The 21178-nt window shown below is 40.5% G+C and overlaps 1 protein-coding gene across 1 annotated transcript in view; it reads left to right on the top strand.

Annotated features, from left to right (window-relative positions):
• GREB1 (growth regulating estrogen receptor binding 1) overlaps window positions 1-21178 on the top strand; it is a 125097-nt gene that overhangs the window by 55144 nt on the left and 48775 nt on the right. The window contains exons 17-20 of the mRNA XM_007935081.2: window positions 13994-14333; window positions 15358-15473; window positions 17621-17820; window positions 19439-19528. Coding sequence (XP_007933272.1) covers window positions 13994-14333; window positions 15358-15473; window positions 17621-17820; window positions 19439-19528 — 746 coding nt within the window. The remainder of the gene's footprint in view (window positions 1-13993; window positions 14334-15357; window positions 15474-17620; window positions 17821-19438; window positions 19529-21178) is intronic.

Below are 21178 nucleotides of genomic sequence, written 5' to 3'. Positions count from 1 at the left end.
CAGAGCCTTCAGTGAGCCCATGCCTGCTGTATCTCTCAGAGTAGGATCTGGTTGCTGCATCTCCTCACTTACTTGATCACAGACCCCCCCCTTATTTTGAGTAAGGGTGAGTGTGGAGTACTTATGGGGTTAGTGTTCCCCAGAACACTCTTTGAGAAACTAACTCTCTTTGATACCTTTGAGCTCCATGATGATGATACAAATGTAATCCAATTCACAGATTGGTAGCTGGGCTCTTAAAACTTCCTGGGTGAAGAAATCCTCCTAGATTTTACACTGAGGCTAAGAACTAGCCTTTACAGCTCCTGTGCTGTCTGCCCCACGCCCCAGCTTCTCCTCACTGTGAGTCACATATGCTGAGAGCTACTATGTTGTAGACATTGGGCTGACATCCGCGTTTTCTACAGAATATTAGCCTCACAACAGCACAGTGAAATAGGAAATATTGTTACCCCTATTTTAAAGATGAAGAAATAGATTTAGAGAGGTTAGATCACTTGTCCATGGTCATACTGGAGATTTAAAATGAAGCTGGAGCCAAACCCTAGTCACTTGACTTAAAAATCACATGACCATTAAGCCATGTTGATCAAGATCACATACCTCCTGGGTTTGAGTGAGATTCTGAGAGATTTCTGGAAAGTTTCATAATTCTTGTGGGATAATAACATGTACCTCATAGGGATATTATGAGGATTAAATGAGTTGATGCACATAAAGCATTAAGAACAGTGCCTGGTGCACATCATGTGCCTGGTACATTAAGAACAGTACCTGGTGCACATCACTGTTAGTTGCTATCATCATCATCATCATCATCATCATCATCATCATCATCATCATCATCATCATCATCATCATCTCCGTCATCTCCATCCCCCCATCTCTTCTCTCTCCCCCTCTGCCAAACCTAGAAGAGTTGTAAAGAGGTTAAATTTTACATTTCACTGAGCTAGAAAAGAATATAAAACCATGAAATGTTGAGGCATGGAGACTCAAGGAACTCCTAGGGGTCATTTAGTCCAAGCATCTCATTTTATAGTTGTGGGAACCAGAGAGAAGAAATGACTTGTCCAAGGTCATATAGCCTATTTGTGACTACCTGGGACTACAACTGGATTTGATGTTTTTTCCGCCATACCATGCTGCCTTGCTAAGAAAACTCTCAAACCCTATTAATTTGAAACAGAAAGAAATCAAGGTAAGAACACACAGGTTATTGCCTCTTACCTGACTTGTCAGTTTGCCTTGTGTTACAGACAGATCCTATGGGGCAGCTGGAAAATCTGCTTATAACATGAGCTTACTAAGGCTTAAAAATAAAAAATTTAGACCTTTAACAGCTCACATTTTTATTCCAGTATGTTTTTTCTGGAGCTTTCTTCCTTTTGAGCAGCCAACTACAGAGGTTTAGAGGAAGGCACAGTTCTCTGCTGGGCCACAACCTGGGCACATTTCTATGCTTGACCTGTGGATGCTGTTGGGAGCTGGGAACTAGTTCCTGCCTCCCACATACTTGTCTTTTATTATTTTTGTTATTAACAATAGTTTTAATGAGGCATGACTGATATAATGCATGTATTTAAAATATTCATTTTAATGATTGTTGGCATAGGTATTCTTTCACCTCAAGTTAATGAACAAAAGTTTCCTCCTGCTTCTGTATTCCTCCCTCTTGCCTTGCTCACACCACAGATTAGTTGGTTTTTTTTTTTAGTTTTATATAAATGAAATTGTACAATACTTACTCCTTTTCTGTCTGTCTTCTTTGACTCAGATACCAAAACAAAAAAACCCCAAACTCATTGCTGTCGAGTCGATTCAACTCATGGCAGCTTCTCCTTGGGTTTCTGAGGCGGTATCACTATGGAAGTAGATTGCCTAACCTTCCTTCTGAGGAGTGGCTGGTGGGTTTGAACCACCAGCCTTCTGGTTAGCAGTCATATGCCTTGGGCACTACATCACCAGAGCTCCCTTCAATCAGATAATGCAAATTTCAAAATAATTGTTAGACCTTTTGAAGTTGTTCCATAACTCCCTAATGCTTGAGCCATTTTCAGTTTTTGTTTCTTTGTATTTTGTTTTAGGTAGTTTCTATTGTTATATTTTCATGTTTACTTTTTTTTTTGTAATGTCTAAACTGTTGTCAATCTCATCCAGTTTGCTTTAAAAAAAATTTTTTTTATTGTGGCTTAGGATGAAAGTTTACAGAACCCATTAGTTTCCCGTTCAACATTTCATGCACATTTTGTTTTGTGATATTAGTTGCAATCCCCTCAATGTAACAGCGCTCTTCCCATTTCTTCACTGGGTTCCCTATTTCTATTTGCCCATCTTTCCTCCTCCTTCTTGCCTTCTGAACTTTGTTTTGGGACAAATGCTGACTTTTTAGTCTTGTATGCTTGATTGTTCCAAGGAGCACATTCCTTACTGGTGTTGTTATTCACTTCACAGGCCTGTTTGGCTGAAGCGTGATCTCTAGGAATGGGTTCAATTCCAGATTTGAAGGGGACCTGTGGGCCATAGTCTCAGTCTCTTTCAGACTAAGTCTGGTTTTGTTTTTTGTTTTTTTTTAATTTTGTTCTACATTTTTCCCCCACTCTATCCAAGACCTATCGTAATCAGAATGGTTGGTAGTGGTAGGTGGGCACCAGCTAATTCTTCAGGTCTCAGGCTAGTGAAGGCTGTAGTTTGTGTGGTCCATTAGTCCCTTGCATTAATTATTTCCTGCATTTTTCCTTAATTTTCTTTCCTCTTCTTTGCTTCAGATGGGAAGAAACCAATAGCTGTATCTTAGATGGCCACTTGTGAGGTTTCAAGACTCCAGTTGCTCCTCACCAAAGTAGGATATAGAACATTACCTTTATGGAGTGTGTTGTGCTAATTAACATAGATGTCCTCTGAGATTATGATCATCAAGCCTAGTGCCTCAGTTTCTTAAGGTGTTTGATTATGGCTCAGGAGTTTGCATAACTTTACCCCTTGTATGTTCTACTATATTCCTGGATATATTTGTAGCACATACAAATACATACATAGAAATATCCTCTACCAAACCTTTATATGCTCATGGGTGTACTCCTATAGACCATTCCACACTTGTTCAACTTATATAACTACCTGTGCATCCACATGTAAATTATTATTTATTACTCTTATTGCAGGATTGTATATGTAATAGTATTTACCATTGTTGCCTTTTACTTTTGCATACCTCCCGTGTCTTCCTTTGCCTTGATCTTGTTGTGCTGACCTCCCCCTTATTGCATGTTGCCTTTCCCTTCACCCACATTAATACATGTCTGCTATCTAGTTAGTGCTTTCCTTCGCTCCCCCTCTCATCCCTGTTTTTTTTTTTTTCCTCACTTTTTATAATATTGGTCTCATATCATATTTATCCTTTTGAGATTGATTTATTTCACTCAGCATGATGTCCTCCAGGTTCATCCATCTGGTGAGATGTTTCATGGATTAATCAGTATTCTCAAACATTGTGAAGTATTCCATTATGTGTGTATACCATAGTTTATTTATACATTCATCTGTTGATGGGCACTTGTTTCCATCTTTTTGCTATTGTGAATAATGCTGCAGTGAACATGGGTATGCGTACATCTATTTGTATCACAGCTCATGTTTCTCTGGGATATATACCTACTAGTAGAATTGCTTGATCATATGGTATCTCTATTTCTCACTTTTTAAGAAAGTACCATACTGTTTTCCACAGTGGTTGTACTGTTTTACAGTCCCATCAGCAGTTTATGAGAGTTGCAGTGTATGAGAGTTCCAGTCTCCCCACACCCTCACCAACATTTGTTGCTTACTGTTATTTTGATCATTGCTATTATTGCCAGTGTAAGATGATATCTCATTGCTGTTTTCATTTTTCATCTTTCTAATAGGTGGTGATTATGAGCATCTCTTCATGTATTTGTTGGCTACTTGAATGTCTTCTTTGGTGAAGTGTCTATTCGTGTCCTTTACCATTTTTTTAAATTGGATTGTCAGTCTTTTTATTGTTGAGGTGTTGAAATTTTCTATAAATTTGAGAGATTAGTCCCTTGTCTGATGTGTCATTGCCAAATATGTTTTCTTAGTTGGTAGGAGCTTTGGTAGTGTAGTGCCTAAGACATTTATTTGACTGCTAAGCAGAAGGCTGGCAGTTCAAACCCACCAACCACTCCTTGGAAGGAAGATTGGGCGATATAGCCTCAGAAACCCAAGGAAGGATTGCTCTGAGTCAAATCTGACTCGATGGCATTGAGTTTGGGTTTTTTTTTTTTTTTTGGTAGGTTCTCTTTTCACTCTTTTGGAGAAGGCTTTTGATGTGTTTTATTTTTAGGAGGTCTCAGTCATCTAGTGTATCTTCTGCTGTTGGTAGATTTTCAGTTATGTTTGATAGACTAATTATGATGTAAATTAGGGCTCTAAAGTTTACTCCTATTTTTATTTTCATGATTTTTACAGTTTTAGGTTTTACATTTAGGTTTTTGATCCATCTTGAGTTAGTTTTTTTTATATGGTGTGAGATATGGATTCTGTTTCATTTTTCTGCATATGGATATCCAGTATTGCCAGCGATGTTATCTCGTACCCATTTAATGGAGTTTGGCCCTTTGTTGAAGATTATAGGTAGATGAATTTATTTCTGGGTTCTCAATTCTGTTCCATTGATCTATGTGACTGTTTTTGTATCAGTACCAGGCCGTTTTGACTATGGCAGTATAGTAGGGTCTGAGATCAGATAGTGTGAGGTCTCCTACCATAATCTTCTTCTTCAGTAGTGCTTTGCTTATCTGGAGTCTTTTTCTTTTCCGTATAACATTGGTGAGTAGTTTTTCCATCTCTTTAAAGTGTGTTGTTGGACTCTATATCAGGATAGCATTATAGCTATAGATTGCTTTGGGTTGTTGTTGTTGTTGTTAGGTGCTGTCAAGTTAGTTTTGTCTTAGAGTGACCCTGTGTATAATAGAGTGAAACACTGCCCAGTCCTGTCTCATCCTCACAATAATTTCTGTGCTTTACCCCAATGTTGCAGCCACTGTATCAGTCCATCTTATTGAGGGTCTTCCCCTTTTTTTCTGACCCTGTACTTTGCCAAGCATGATATCCTTGCCCAGGGACTGGCCCCTCCTGATAACATGACTAAAGTACAAAGCAAGAAGCCTAGCCATTCTTGTTTTAAGGAGCATCCAGCTGTACTTCTTCCAAGACAGATTTGTTTGTTCTTCTGGCACTCCATGGTGTATTCAGTATTCTTTGCCAACACCACAATTCAAATGCATCAATTTTTCTGTGGTCTTCCTTATTCATTGTCTAGCTTTCACATACATGTGGGGCTATTGAAAAGACCATGGCTTGTGTCAGGCTTACCCTAGTCTTCAAAATGACATTTTTGCTGTTTAACACTTTAAAGAAGTCTTTTGCTACAGATTTGCACAATGCAATACGTTGTTTGATTTCTTGACTACTGCTTCCATGGGTGTTGATTGTGGATCCAAGTGAAATGAAATTCTTGGCAACTTCAATCTTTTCTCCACTTATCATGATATTGCTTGTTGGTCCAGGTGTGAGGATTTTTATTTTATTTATGTTGTGGTGTAATTCATACTGAAGCTGTAGTCTTTGATCTTCATCATTAAGTGCTTCAAGAATCTTCACTTTCAGCAAACAGGCTTGTGTTATCGCATATCACAGGTTGTGAGTCTTCCTCCAATCTTGATGCTGTATTCTTCATATAGTCCAAAAAACCAAACCAAACCCACTGCCATCGAGTTGATTCTGACTCATAGCGACCCCTGTTAGGTTTCCAAAGGCAGTAAATCTTTACAGAAGTAGATTGCTCTATCCTCCATCTGCAGAGTGGCTGGTGGGTTTGAATTACCAATCTTATATGGTCCAGCTTCTTGAATTATTTGTTCAGCATGCAGATTGAATAAATCTGTTGGAAGGATACAGCCCTGATACACATCTTCCCTTTTGGTAGTATTGACATTTTCATAATGTTAATTCTTCCTATACATGAGCATGATATTTAAAAAAAAAAAAAAAACAAGCTCACTGCCAGTGAGTTGATTCTGACTCATAGTGACCTCCAGTGGGTTTCCGAGGCAGTAATCTTTACAGAAGTAGATTGCCCATCTTCCATTCACAGAGTGGCTGGTGGATTTGAACCTCTAAACTTTGGGTTAATTGTCAAATGCCTTATTCTTCCATTTATGTAGGTCTCTTGGTTTCTTACAGTAGTATTTTATTATTATTATTATTTTAAAAAACCCTTTTATTATGTTGTTATTGTTGATGAAGGAGCTCTGGTAGCATAGTGGCTAAGGCACTTGACTGCTAACCAAAAGGCTGACGGTTCAAACCCACCAGCCACTCCTCAGAAGGAAGATGAGGCAATCTACTTCCGTAGTGATACTGCCTCGGAAACCCAAGGAGGGGTCACTATGAGTCAGGTCTGACTCAACGGCACATAACAACAACAGAATGATATTTTCAGGCATTCATCCAGCCTCCATGGCTTGAAGCAGTCTGGAGTCTGAGAATTTGAAATTCTGTTCTTCATTTTCCCCTTTTTGGGAAGAAACATCTTATTTACTTTATTTATATGTGAGTGATATATTACTCACTTACTAAGAGATTTTAAGGTTGTTCAAAAATAAAAATAATACGAAAGTAAAAAATATCAGGGAGATGGGTGCTCCCAGGGGGTTAGGGTGAAGCAATTCTTTCAACATGGTTGAAAGACTGTGAACTTTGATTCAGACCTGGGCCTGATTTCTGATAATTTTCAAGTTGGAGAAAGTTACTTCAGTACATTTTCCTTGCTATAAGATAAAATGTGTTGAAATGACCTTGCTGAATAATTGGGAAGATTAAGTGAGGTGAACTAGGAAATACAGTAGCAAGGTGCCTGTGGTTGGTCTTCCTTTTCCAAAATACCCTCTCTACTTGAGCTCATAGCTCTGAGTTTCCTGGCAGCTAAGGAAAAATAAAAAACCAACCAACCAACCAAGTAAACAAAAACACCCAGGTTTTATTTACTCAATATCTAAGATAAGATCAAATAATTATTTAATTTTCCCTCTCTTTGAATTAGAAAATTGGTCTCGTAAATCTTTATATAAGGGGTGGAGGTAGGGGTAATGTAATGGGCACCTACTATTAATATAGACTCATGGAAGAAAAAGAAATCTGGTGGTTTCTGACATCAGCCTTCTAAAATGCTGAAGGTGTAAAATTAAATCTTATTCTATAAAGGTGTTTCTAAAGGGAGCTGAGATAATTTGGTCTGCATACATTGCTTCTCAACAGCATAACTTAATGCAGGAAGAGAAATAGAAATTTTAGAAATTGTGGATAGTTGTAATGACCTTTAAGAGCGTCTTGAATATTACCACTCTCAAGTTATCCTCTGGCAGATGTTAGATTGCTGGGTTGAATATAATCATCAGTAGAATTGCCTGCTGCTTATTGCAATAGAAAATTGATTGATTTGTTATTTTCTGTGATTTTCTTTTCTGTTTTTTTAATTGTAATGTAGCCAATATACAAAGCAAATTCATCTTACTCACAATAGTTCATGCACATTTGCTTTCACAGCCTGATGACTGTCCCCAACCATGAAAAGCTCTTCTGTCTCCTTCCTGTGACTACCCTTCCCTGCACCCTTCTCATTTATGCATTCCTGTCTGCCCAGCTTTCCCCCATACATATGCTCCCTTTCTGTTGTCTCATGGTTGGTTTATCTGGGGGTGCATCTCCCTGGGGTAGGTGTTCTGCTTGTAGATCTTTCTGCTGTTTGGCTGAGAGCTAATGCATGGAAGTGAGCCCAGTTCCAGGCCCAAAGGTTTACCTGGGGCCATGGTCTTAAGGGTTCTACCCATCTCTACCTGAGCAGTAATTCTGGTCATTTTTGTATTTTTGAATTTTGTTCCAGCATCTCCAGTTTTGATCCCTTTCTGAATGGTTGGCATTGGTAGCTAGGCACCATCTAGTTCTTCTGGTCTCAGGGTTGTGAAGTCTGAGGTCTCTGTGATCCATCATATCCTTGGACTTATTGTTTCCAAATGATTTTGATCTTCTTCATTCCTCTTTGCTGAAGACGAGGAGAGAACAATAGTTGCATCTTAGATGGCTGCTCAATAGCTTTGTAGACTCCAGTCAATACTCACCAAAGTAGGATGTAGAACAAGATTTTTATGTACTGTGTGCCAATTGAACATAATGTCCCCTGAGACTATGGTCCCAAGCCCACAGGCCTGGTGACTCTCTCCCTCAAGATGTTTGGTTGTCTCTGAGAAGCTACATCAACTTTGCGCCTGTTACTTCTATATTGTATATGGGTATTTTTGTAGCACAAGTACATATGTAAGACTATCTTCAGCCAAATCTATCCTTGGTCTTGGGTACATTCCTTTTCGCCTATCCACACATAATCTTTTTAACCTGTCTGTGCATTCACACATAGCCTCGTGTTTGCTGCCACTGGTAATGCAATATTGTGCATGTAATAGTATTTGCCTCTGTTAGCTATATTTTTTTTTTGTACGTGTTCCTGTGTCCTCATTTTCCCTATGATCATTGTGCTGGTCACACACTTTTGTTATATTGCTTTTCCTTCACCCAAATCAACATGTGATTCTTAACTAGTCAGAAATTTTCCCTCTCCTTCCCTCTCATCCCCTGTAACCAACAAGGTAAATTTCTTTCCCTGTGTAAACCTTTCCATGACTTTTACAGTGATGGACTCATACAATATTTTCCCTTCTGTGATTGACATTTCACTCAGCATTAATGTCCTCCAAATTCATCCACATTATGAGGTGATTTGTGGATTCTTTAATGTTGCATAGTGTTCCATTATGTGAATGTACCATAGTTTGGTTATCCATTCATCTGTTGATGGGCAATTAGGTTGTTTCCATCTCTTTGCTAGAGTGAATTGTGCTGCGATGAACATGGGTGTGCATATGTCTATTTGTGTCCTGGATCTCACCTCTTTAGGATATATTCCTAGTCATGGAATATTCCTGGTTATATTCCTACTAATTGTTGGATCAAATGGTATTTCTGTTTTCAATTTTTTAAGGAAACACCATACTGTTTTCTAAAATGGCTGTATAATTTTACAGTCCCTTTAGAAGTGTATGAGAGTTCCAATCTCTCCACTCCCTCGCCAGCATTTGTTATTTTCTGCCTTGTTGAACTTTGCTGTTATTGCTGGGGTGGATGATACCTTATTGTTGTTTTGATTTGCATCCCTTTAATGGCTAATGATTGTATTTCTCATGTGTTTGTTGGCTGCCTGTATGTCTTCTTTAATGAAGTGTCTGTTGAAGTCCTTTGCCCATTTTTGAATTGGATTGTTTGTCTTTTTGATGTTGAGGTGTTGAAGTTTTCTATAAATTTTAAAGAGATAAGTCCCTTGTCAGGTATGTCATAGCCAAATATTTTTCCCTGATCTGTAGGATCTCTTTTAACCCTTTTGGAGAGAAGTCTTTTGATGCACATGTTGTTGTTGTTGTTATGTGCCGTCGAGTCGACCCCGACTCATAGCGACCCCTCCTTGGGTTTCCGAGGCAGTATCACTACGGAAGTAGGATTGCTCATCCTTCCTTCCGAGGAGTGGCTGGTGGGTTTGGACCGCCAGCCTTCTGGTTAGCAGTCAAGTGCTTTAGACACTATGCTACCAGAGCTCCTTGATGCACATAAGATTTTAATTTTTAAAAGGTCCCAGTTATCTAGTTTCTCTTCTGCTGCTTGTGCATTTTGGGTTATGCTTGGTAGTTTATTTATGCCATAAATTAGGGTCACTAGGTGTGCCCCTATTTTATCTTTAATGAGCTTTTTGGTTTTGGCTTTCATATTTACATCTTCGATCTATCTTGAGTTCATTTTTGTGTACGGTGTGAGGTATGGATATTGTTTCATTTTTTTGCAAGTGGATATCCAATTTTGCCAGCACCATTTTTTAAAGAAGCTATCTCTTCCCCACTTAATGGGTATTGGTCCTTTGTCAAAGATGAGCTATGGATGGGTCTATTTCTGGGTTCTCAATTCTTTTCCACTGGTCTATTTGTCTATTGTTGTATCAATACCTTGCTGTTTTGACTACTGTGGCTATATAGTAGGTTTTGATATCTGGGAGTGTGAGACCTCCTACTTTGTTTTCCTTCTTCAGCAGTGCTTTGCTTATCCGAGGTCTCTTTCCTTTCCATATGAAGTTAGTGATTGTTTTTCCCATGTCCTTAAAGAATGTTGATGAAATTTGGATCAGAACGACATTGAATGTATAGATTGCTTTGGGTAGTATTGACATTTTCACAATATTCAGCCTTCCTGTCCATGAACATGGCATGTTCTTCTATTTATGTAGGTCTCTTGTAGTTTCGTGTAGTAGTGTTTTGTAGTTTTCTTTGTATAGGTCTTTTATGTCCCTGGTAAGATTTACTCCTAAGTATTTCATGTCTTTGGTAGCTATTATAAATGGTACTATTTTTCTTATTTCCTTTTCAGAGATCTCTGTTGATGTAGAGGAATCCAGCTGATTTTTGTAGGTTAATCTTGTATCCTGCCACTTTGCTGAACCTTTCTACTTTTTCCAGTAGCTTTCTTGCTGTGTCTCTTGGGTTTTCTATGTATAGGATCATGGTCATCTTTAAATAGTGATAGTTTAACTTCTTCTTTGCCAGTTTGGATGCCTTTTATTTCTCTTTCTTGTTTTATTGCCCTGGCTAGGACTTCCAATACAATGTTGAATAGAAATGGTGATAGAGGGCATCCTTATATGCTTCCCATTTGCAAAGGGGATACTTTGAGTCTTCCACTGACAATAATGTTGGCTGTTGGTTTTGCATATATGCCCTTTATTATGTTGAAGATTTTCCCTTCTATTCTTGTTTTGCTGAGAGTTTTTATCAGGAATGGATGCTGGATTTTATCAATGCCTTTTCTGTATCAATTGGTATGATCATGTTCTTTTCCTTTGTTTTATTTATGTAAAGGATTCCATTGATTGTTTTTCTGATGTTGAACCATCCTTATATACCTGCTGTGACTCCCTCTTGGTCAAGGTGTATTATTTTTTTGATATGGTGCTGATTCTGTTGGCTAGGATTTTCTTGAAGATTCTTGTGCCTATATTCATTAGGGATATTGGTCTGTAGTTTTCCTTTTTAGGGGTGTCTTTATATGGTTTTGGTATCAGTGTTGTGCTTGCTTCATAGAATAAATTTGGGAGTATTCAGTCATTTTCTATGTTCTAGAACAGTTTGAGTAATATGGTTGTTAGCTTTTCTCGGAACGTTTGATAAAATTCTCCAGTGAAGCTATCTGTGCCAGGACTTTTGTTGTGGAGTTTTTTTTTTTTTAATGACCTGCTCACTTTCTTCTTCTTTTTTTTTTTAAATGGGTCTTTTAAGTATTCTGTCTGAGACTTGGTTAGTTTATATAGGTCTTGTGTTTCTAGAAATTTGTCCATCTCTTCTAGGTTTTTGAATCTGTTGGAGTGCAGCTCTTTATAATATTCATTATTAGGTTTTTTATTTCAGTTGGTTCTGTTATGTCACCCATTTCATTTATTATTCGTGTTATTTACATCTTCACATATATGAAATGATCCAGCTGAAGACTTGAGGAAAGATCTGTAGATCTCTGGCGTTCTCAGTCTGTCATCTCTCTCCTCTTTGGTACTTTGCCCTGTGAGCACCAGTTGCTTTAGTCTCCCTGGACTTTAAACATCTCTTATTAACTAAGACCAGTGGAGTTTGCCTGGGTTCCGCCTGTCTGAGGACAGATTAGAAACTCTTTCCAGACAGAAGCTGTGGGGTTCACTTAATTTGTTTCTCATTTGCAAGAATCATTGTCTTTTATTGCCTAATGTCCAGTGTCTTGAAACATTGTTTCTTACTATATTTGCCCATGTTTTTTGTTGTTTCAGAACCAAACCCAAAACCAAACCCAAACACACCGCCATTGAGTAAGTTCTGACTCATAGCGACCCTATAGAACAGAATAGAACTACTCCAAAGGCCATCAATCTTCCCAGAAGCAGACCGCTTCATCTTTTTCCTGTGGAGTGGCTGGTGGGTTTGAACTGATGCCAGCCTTTTGATAAGCAAACCAATGTTTTAACCACTGTGCCACAAGAGCTCCTTTTAGTTCTTTCAGGCAGAGGATAAATCTGGTCTCTGCTACTCCATCTTGGTCAGAAACAGTAGTCTTTCCTTGGTCAGAACCAGAAGTCTCTGCTCATTCTTTGAGCAGAATTGAGAGCAGGCATTTCCCACATTAAGAGAACCCCGAGTTGGGTACCTCTCAGAATTAGGAACATCTGACTTGTGAACCTTGTATTTGAAAATCCATGCCAGCAGTGACATGGAGTGACAGGGAGAGGCACATGCTTTTCTCTAATGCCCTTATCACCTTGTCCAACAAGACAAGAGGCCACCACAGCTGGAGCAGCAATGCATGGAATTTTCCTCACCACCCTCTTTCTTTCTTCCTGAGAATTATTTGGCAAATACACAAGACAGGCCAAAGCAGTCTCTGAGCCATTGAGTCCTCTTGTGTTATACTCCATGGACCAGCTATGCCTTCCTGAGATAGCATTGATAATGACAAGTTTTCCAAGAATATTTCAGTTTACATAATCCATAAAGTAGTCAAAGTGCTAAGAGAGGCATAAGGAAAGGAAGAAGAATGATGGGCAGGAAGAAGAAGCAGGAGAAGACAGCATTGTGATATCAGAGATGCTGTTGGGAAGGTGAGCTGGCTGCCCTAATAGGAACTCAGCTGGCAGGATTGTGGTGACAACAGCATGGCTACAGTGTGTTCCCTATCTTTGTAGGTCAAGAAACTATTTTATCTTTGCTCCAAAAAACCACTGAGTCAAAAGGACTCATTCCAGCTAGAGCTCCTTATACAAGAGCATTTTGTATAAAGGACATCAATTTGTTTTTTCCTGTTGAGAAATGCAAAGTGATGTGGACTTTTCCATGGCCTGTTGGCATCTGTTTCTGACACATAGGTCAGAGATGCTCTAGTAGAGCACATGGTCATGGAAACTGTAACCACCTTCATGTGGAGACACAGACCTCCTCCTACTTAATAACCCCAGTTGCTAAAGCAACATCTGATATTCTTGGTTTGATGGGATATGTTCTGATTTATAATTTATCTATCCAATTAAATCACATTTAGTTACATTTCTAATAATTTGCTATAATTGGGATGAATACAAGGGCTGTCCCACAAAATATGGGGTGTGTAATACCTACACTTACATACGGATTGTGGGTGGTTCTCTTTTGTGTGTGTGTGTGTGATTTGGGTGAAAATTTACAGAGCAAATTCACTTTCCATACACCATTTCACATACACTTTGTCTCATGACATTGACCACAATTTACCACAATACAACAGCTCCCCTCCCACTTCCTCCCGATAGTTACCTCTTACCTGTTTCCATCCCTCCATGTGCTCCTGCCCCCTGAACTGTGTCCTTGTGCATAAGCATCCCTTCTTTCTCCCATGATTCTGATTGTGGGTGTTCTCTTATTCCTAGTTGGAACCTTGGGCAAATTATCTAACTTCTCATGAAAATACAAGTTAAGCTGATTGTAGACTAAATAGGCATGCTTTTTATTTATTTGTTGAACGAACAGTTATTAAGTAGCTACTTAGTGAAACACAAAGAAATAACAACAACAGTGAACCTCTGTTTTTGTTTCTTAGCTGGAAACAACACAGCAGTTTACAGTTTGGCTTTTAAGGAAAAAAGATATTGAAGCTTGAAGAGGTTGACTTCGAAAGGAATTTTGGAACTACAACTTGTTTATAATTTGGGAGTTGCCTATACTTGTCAACCTGACCTGATAGGCTTCTTGGGTTAGTTATTTGCAGTGAAGGGGGCTTTCTTCTTCTTAGAGGACTCGTGTTGGTATGCACTGGCCCCACATCACGGATCGGTCTCTCTGTGTTGCAGGTTCCCTCTCCTGCACAGTGCGGTGATCAGGACCTTTGTTCTTGTGCAGCACTATGCAGCAGCCATGATGGCCGTGAGTGGCCTCTCTCAGATGAAGAACTACACGTCCGTGGAGACGCTAGAGATCACTCAGAACCTCATCAACTCCTCTAAGCAGTGCCCCTGTGGCCATGGGCTCATGGTCCTGCTGCGGGTCCCCTGCTCACCCCTGGCAGCCGTGGCCTATGAGCGACTCTCCCACGTGCGGGAGCGGCTGGCTTTGGAGGAGCACTTTGAAATCATCCTGGGCAACCCCAACTCTGGCATCACTGTTGGGAAGCACTTTGTGAAGCAGCTCAAGGTGGGTGGCACTATGGTAAGAAAGAGGGATGAGTAGGGATAGCAGGTGACAATTGCAGTCATGGCCTCTCAAGATTTGGCCAGTCCCTCTAGCCTTATCTCTTTCTACTATGCTATGTATATCTTTCAGTCCAGTGGTGCTGAATAACATATAAACTGGCACTCCCTCCCTGCTGCCCCAAAACATACTGTCTTGCTATGCTTTTCTTTCTTCCTGTAGGAAGCTCCCCTCCCTACAACAAGGCCAGTTTGATTCTCTCTTGTTGCCATGTCCACTTGTGCTGACAACTGTCATTAGTTGTCTCTCTGTCATCTGGCTCCTCTCCTAGGTGGTGGAGGGCAAGGACCACATGCCACAGACCTCCTTTTCCCGAATGCCTCATACAGTGCCTGCCCCATAACCAAAAACCAAACTCACTGCCATGGAGTGGATTCCAACTTACACCAACCCCCATTGGGTTTTCAAGGTTGTAAATCGTTATAGAAGTAGACTGCCTCATCTTTCCTCCACGGAGCAGCCGGTGGGTTCGAACCACCAACCTTTTTGGTTAACAGCCAAATCTTTAACCTCTATACCACCAGAGCTCCTTGCCTGCCCAGAGTAGGTTCTTACTAAACCTACAGATGAGAGAAAATGCTAAGGGGCTAGAGAAAGATGATTTACAAGAGTATATGAGTGGGAAAATATGAGTGAAAGGCATGACACTACAATTAAGAGAACATAGTAAAGAACATTAGGGGAAATTAAGGATATATACGTTCTCTTAAAGAATAAGTCAGTTAGTTAATAGATATTCGTGGAACACCTAACATGTTCCAGACAGTCTTCTAGGGGGTTAGGAATATAGTAGTGAACTAGATGACATGCATACTTGTAGTATAAAAAACTTCCCTTTTTATAAAAAAACATCTTGTGAGGACTTTATATCAATAGAAGGGACTTAGAAGTATTCACCTAGAGCTGGACTCATTGGGAAGTTAGATTCTCGCTGTATTATTTATTTATTTTTTATAATTGTGTGCAGATGTGGCAGAAAATTGATGATGCCGAGTGGAGACCTCAGACTTACTTGGAGTTAGAGGGCCTGCCTTGCATCCTAATATTCAGTGGGATGGACCCGCATGGAGAATCCTTGCCAAGGTGTGTTGGGGGGTGTTTATGACCCTGGAGACCTTTGAGGAACCAGAAAAGCAGGGCAGGAGCTGATTGATGGGCTTTGCCCACAACTGTTGGGTCTGCCAGCCCAGGCTGGTGCTGCCCAACTCTAGGTGGCACCATACACTCATAGTCTTCGTAGATTTGTGTAGTTTTTATGTTGCTTTTCCAGCAGATGGCAGTAAAATGTATCAGATGACAGGGCTGCTGCTTCTAGTGTTGAGAAAGGCATCATTTGGGCTGGCGATGGAGCTTTTTGTGGATGGAGGGCCCTTAGCTGGAGCTAGGTTTAATTCCTCCATCAGTGTTCCCCCTTCGGGGATCACTGTAGATATGTTGGGGACAGTAGTGCCATTTATGGTAGTATCGCATCATCCCTGAAGCTTAGCCTACAATTCCTACTGGAATCCAGGTTGCTGTGCTAACTGGTCCCACCTTGTTGCCACAGGTGTTATAGGGAGGGGACAGACTGATGCAGCTCATGGAGGAGTCAGGGTCTTCAGAACAAAGAGGGGACCCTCCCAAAGGCTATATTCCCCTGGAGCTGTGCAAATGTCAGCCACACGTACCCACAGCATCTTCAGGAGTCTCTTGGCCACCATACAGATGGGCAGACACTCAGGGCAGAGAGCACTGACTCCTGTAAGGCAGTTGCTTGGATTGTAGTGACAGGCTAGCCTTTAAAGATTCAACAGGTACCCATGGAGAAGAGCAGGCAGCAGTACTGTGGGGCCTTTGCATGTCTTTCCTTGTGTAACAAAACAATGGTAAGAGCTAACATGTTTTGAATTCCTGTTGTGTGCTGGGACACTGTTTAGACTTTTTTTATATGCTTTACCTCATTTTACTTTTACCCTAACCCTGGGAGAAAAAGCATTATTTCAATAGTTCCATCTTACTGAAGAGGCTAAGGCTTTGAGATGTTAAGCCAGTATGGCTGACTCTGGACTCTAGGGCTGCCTTTTTCTCTGGGCTGCACCACATTTAAACAGGGTTCATTGTGTACTCTGCACATTAGTGCACATTAGTGGGTCAGGTTGTTGCTATTTCACATGTATTAATTCTTTCATTCCTCAATTCCTTAAAGACTAAGACAAAGTCTTAACCTACTTTAAATTTTAGCAAATATTAATGAATACCATCTTTGTACCAGGCACTGTGCTAGATTTTTAATATTGTAGTTAATCCTTGCAACAGTAGTATTACTATCCCATTTCACAGCTGAGTTAAATCAAAGATCATTGGCCTGCGGTCCCATGAGCACTAAGTTGCCCACTTTGATTTCAACCTCATCTGCCTCTCTCTAAGCCCTTTGCTGTTTCTGTGACACACCCCGCGTGCTGTGCTGGTCTCTCCTCTACTTCTCACTACTCTACATACTTCAGTACTTGATATCTGTCTTCCCAGACAGCTCATTTTCAGTAGGGCAGTGACCATGTGTGACTTGATCAGCAACGTGTCCCTACCATCTAGAACAGTCCCTGGCATATTCTAAGTGTTGGTTGAATAATTAAATGCCCACTTACTACATTTAACCATCACAACAACCATTTGGATGATTGTTAATATCTATTCCCATTTTTCAGATGAAAATATTTGAACCTCAGATACTACACAACTTGTTGAAGGTTATACCACTAGTAAGTGGCAGAGGGGATTTAAGCCCTCACTTCTGCTAACCTGAGAATCAATCCTCTTTTGATTACAGGCAGCACAGGGATGAATACCTAAAAGACTTACTGTTAAATTGATTTTGCAGCTTTTCCTGTTTGCCTTTCCTTTACAAAGCCCTAGTGTAATGACAGGAGCTCTGGTGGTATAGTGCTTAAGATATTTGGCTGCTGACCAAAAGGTTGGTGGTTTGAACCCACCAGCCTCTCCACAGAAAAAGATGAAGCAGTCTTTTTCTGTAAAGATTTACAGCCTTGGAAATCCAATGGGAGTTGCTATGAGTCAGAATTGACTTGATGGCATTGAGTTGTTTTTTGTTTTTTTTTTTTGGAGAGTCATAAAGAGGAAGGCATGGGGTTGGTCTTCAGCATCACTTTCCATAGCTCAAAGAGCAGGGCTTATTTGTAGAAGGCACTGATAAATATCTATTGAATAGATGTCCTCTTTCTGTTTCCTCCTAGGTCTTTAAGGTACTGTGACCTACGTTTAATAAACTCCTCATGCCTGGTGAGAACGGCCTTGGAGCAGGAGCTTGGCCTCGCTGCTTACTTTGTGAGTAACGAGGTTCCCTTGGAGAAGGGGACTGTGAATGAGGCCCTGGAGAGTGATGCAGAGAAGCTGAGCAGCACAGATAATGAGGATGAGGAGTTGGTGACAGAAGGTGAGGGGCTGGCTTGGCTTTTACCCCAGGTGCTCCTGCCTACAGATCTTCACTGGTTGTTAATCTCTGAAGGAGCAGTACACTTCCTTAGGCAGTTGCCCCCAGTTTAGTGTGGTCCTTGGGGGCACTGTCTGCTGGTTTGAAAGTCTGAATGATAGGTTCTAGATAAGTCTTTGATGAAGGAAATGACAAAATCTTTATTGAACTCAGATTGTTTTTTTCTTTCTTTCTTTTTTGGTGTGTGAGAAAATGAAAATTCCTATAGTTCTTCCTAGCTCTAGAGTTCTTAAAATATAGAAAGAAAAATTGAGATTTCTTAGGGTTCAAGTTCAGCCTTTATATTCAAATTGTCAGTAAAAATACTTGTTGGTATAGGATTCATTTGCTTATTTCTTCTATGTGAATCAACTCAACAGTATGCTATTACAGCCCAGTTTCATTTGCAAACTCTCAAATTCGATACCACGTTTTTAGTAGCACATATAAACCAGAAGTGCAAGATATTTAGCTGTAGTTAGCAGTATAGCTAAAAAATATAAAAAGCTGATAATACAAACACAAAACATGTGTAATGAAGTATAGCATAGTGAAAAAGTGATTGATGTGGAGTTCAAAGACTTGGACTCCAGTCCTTCCCCCTCTATCCACTAACCCACTAACTGTGTGGCTTTGCACAAGTTGTTTAACCTTGCCTGGCCTCCAAGTGCTCATCTGTAAACTAATAGGGATTAAAAGACTTGCCCTACAGACTTCCCTGTTGCTGTAGAGATATTTCAAAAACAGGAATGTGACCCTGATTAAAATGCTTCCAGTTTCCTTTTATCTGTGGGATAAATTCATACTCCTTGGCTTTTCGTGACCCTTCTCTTTCAGCCTGCTACTCTCAGCTCTCCAGCTCCCCACGCTGCATCCTGTGCCCCTGGCCACACTGAACTTGTAGTAGCTCCCTGCATGTGCTATGTTCTTTTTCATCTCAGGGCTGTGCAGATGCTCTTCCCGCTATATGAAGTTCTCTTTCCTCTGTCTTTTACCTGAAAACTCCTAGTGGCCCTTCAGGACTCAGTTTAGATGTCATCTCTTCCAGGAAGTTTTTCCCTGCTTCTGCTTCTCCACACTAGGTGGGAGTTTGGCCTCTGAGCTCCCCTAACACAAAACAAAACAAAACAAATCAGTGCTATTGAGTTGATTGTGACTCATGGCAATTCCGTGTGTGTCAGAGTAGAACTGTGCTCCATAGGGTTTTCAGTGGCTGACTTCAGAAGTAGATCACCAGGGTTTTTTTCAGAGGTACCTTTAGGTAGATTCGAACTGCCAACCTTCCAGTTAGTAGCTGAGTGTTTAACATTTTTGCTACCCAGGGACTCCTGGGTTCATACAGATTCCATATTATACCTGGCAACTTATGTGTGGGAACTCCCATTAAATTGGCTTGCACCACATTTTATTCATTTCTATCTCCTCAGTGCTCAGTCAGTGGGTTCTTTGAAAATGGTAGCTGAATGAATGAATGAATGAGGTGAGATGATGTATGTAAATGTACTTTATGAAATGTCAAGTTCTGAATGAATACAAGGAATGATGATCATGATGCATTTTCAATGTGTTTGTTTTGAAACAGGCTCCACCTCAGAGAAGAAAAGTCCCATGAAGAGGGAAAGATCATGTTCACATGACTCTGCATCTTCATCGCTCTCCTCTAAAGAGTCCAGTGAGTCTTTCCAAATGGGAAAGGTCATACTGTTGGACTGTTCTTTGAAATTTTGGAGAATGAAAGGAAATGTGTATATGGCTATTTGCTAAGCTTTTATTTTCAACCAGAACTGGAAAGAGAACAAAATCTATGCAGAACTGGATTTTCTTGATAGGCATCTGAGAATTTGAAGACTTAGGGCAAGATGAGAAGATTGATTCACTCCCTCCTTTTTTTCAGGAGAAGATATTGGGCTTTGCCTCTTGCTATGGCCTGGGCTGTGGGAAGTAAAATGAGCAGTGTTAGAAGGACTGTTCCCCCAGAGTTCCCTTATGGAGCTGACTGGTTACGGAGCTCACTCTGCCCCTGGGGAGGAGAGTTCTGAGGGTGAGGTATTCTTGGGCAACAAGTGTTCACTGGGTCTTGTACTCAGAAGTGCATTTTGGTGGTAGGAGTAGGAGATGTGAATAAAAAGCTTCATAAAGTCTCTGACCCAAGGGATCAGCCAATCTCCTAGAAGAGGTACTGGTAGCAAACATGAAACATCTCCTGGCTTCTAGCTACAAACATTTATTGAGAATCTACTTCATATGTGAATCAGGGCATTGACAGATAAAATAAGTATGGGCCCCACCCTCAAGGAATTTATCATTCCTCATTAAAAACTATGCAGTAGGTGCTGCTTTATTTTAGGTGCTGCTTTATTTTTTATACCTGTGTGTTCACACACACAAAGTGTTTTGGTTATGTGTATCACGAAGTAATTAATTTTGCTCACATAGAGAGCAGATTCTGGGGTAAGATGTGGTCACTAAAAGTTTCAGAGAGCAGATAACTTTTCAAGATAACTTGGCCTTGATGGAGAAGGCATTCCAGGTAAAGGAAAATTCATGGGCAAAGAAAGGCTCAAGTGTGTGAAAGTGTATGTAGTGCTTGGGAACAGTGAGTAGCAGTACAGTGGACTAGGCTGGGGTACATATGGGGGCCTGCTTCTGCCTCTGCTTTGCTGTGGTCGGGCAGTGACCTGAAGGACTGTGCTGTGGTCTGTGGAGGGAGAGGAGATTTGTCTGGATGCATCTTTGGTTGCCTTTATTTTTACCCTATTCTTATGCAGCTCATGAATCAGGAATAAGCAGATGGGTTGGCATCTCACTCACAGATGCCCTCTGACTAGAGTCAGACAAGGCTTTAGCATCAGCTCCTAGCTCTGCGTTTTCAGGAAGATTTGATTCATAGCCTAGGGAACAATATAGAACAATATAGAAAGTCTTAAGATGTAGTGAGTGATCTGCTCCCATAAAGATTCAGCATGGGAAACCTTATGGGCAGTTCTGCTCTGTCCTGTAGGGTTGCCATGAGTTGGAATTAACTCAACAGCCCACAACAATAACAACAGGGTAGCAGAGGAAAGCTGGCAAAGGGATGAGTGAATCAATCCATGTCACTCAAAGTAGAAAGGCGTGGTGTTTTGTTTTTCCCTGTCACCAGCCTGATAGCTATGTAGATGGTTTCTGAGGAACTCTCTATACAGTAGCTTCAGGAGAAATAGAGCATACAAGCTTTCAACCAACCTTTCTTCTCCTTCTGGGAATTCCCCAGTCAGGTGAGGTGACTTTTATTGAGGGTTTCTCAGAGAGATCTTTGGGGTCTCTGCCTGGAGATGCTTCT

This window comes from Orycteropus afer, unplaced genomic scaffold (assembly GCF_000298275.1).
Source record: "Orycteropus afer afer isolate SDZICR_OR568_19922 unplaced genomic scaffold, OryAfe1.0 scaffold00025, whole genome shotgun sequence".
Lineage (NCBI taxonomy): Eukaryota > Metazoa > Chordata > Mammalia > Tubulidentata > Orycteropodidae > Orycteropus > Orycteropus afer.
The sequence above is the reverse complement of the archived record's forward strand: the minus strand, read 5'-3'. Positions and strand labels throughout refer to the sequence as shown.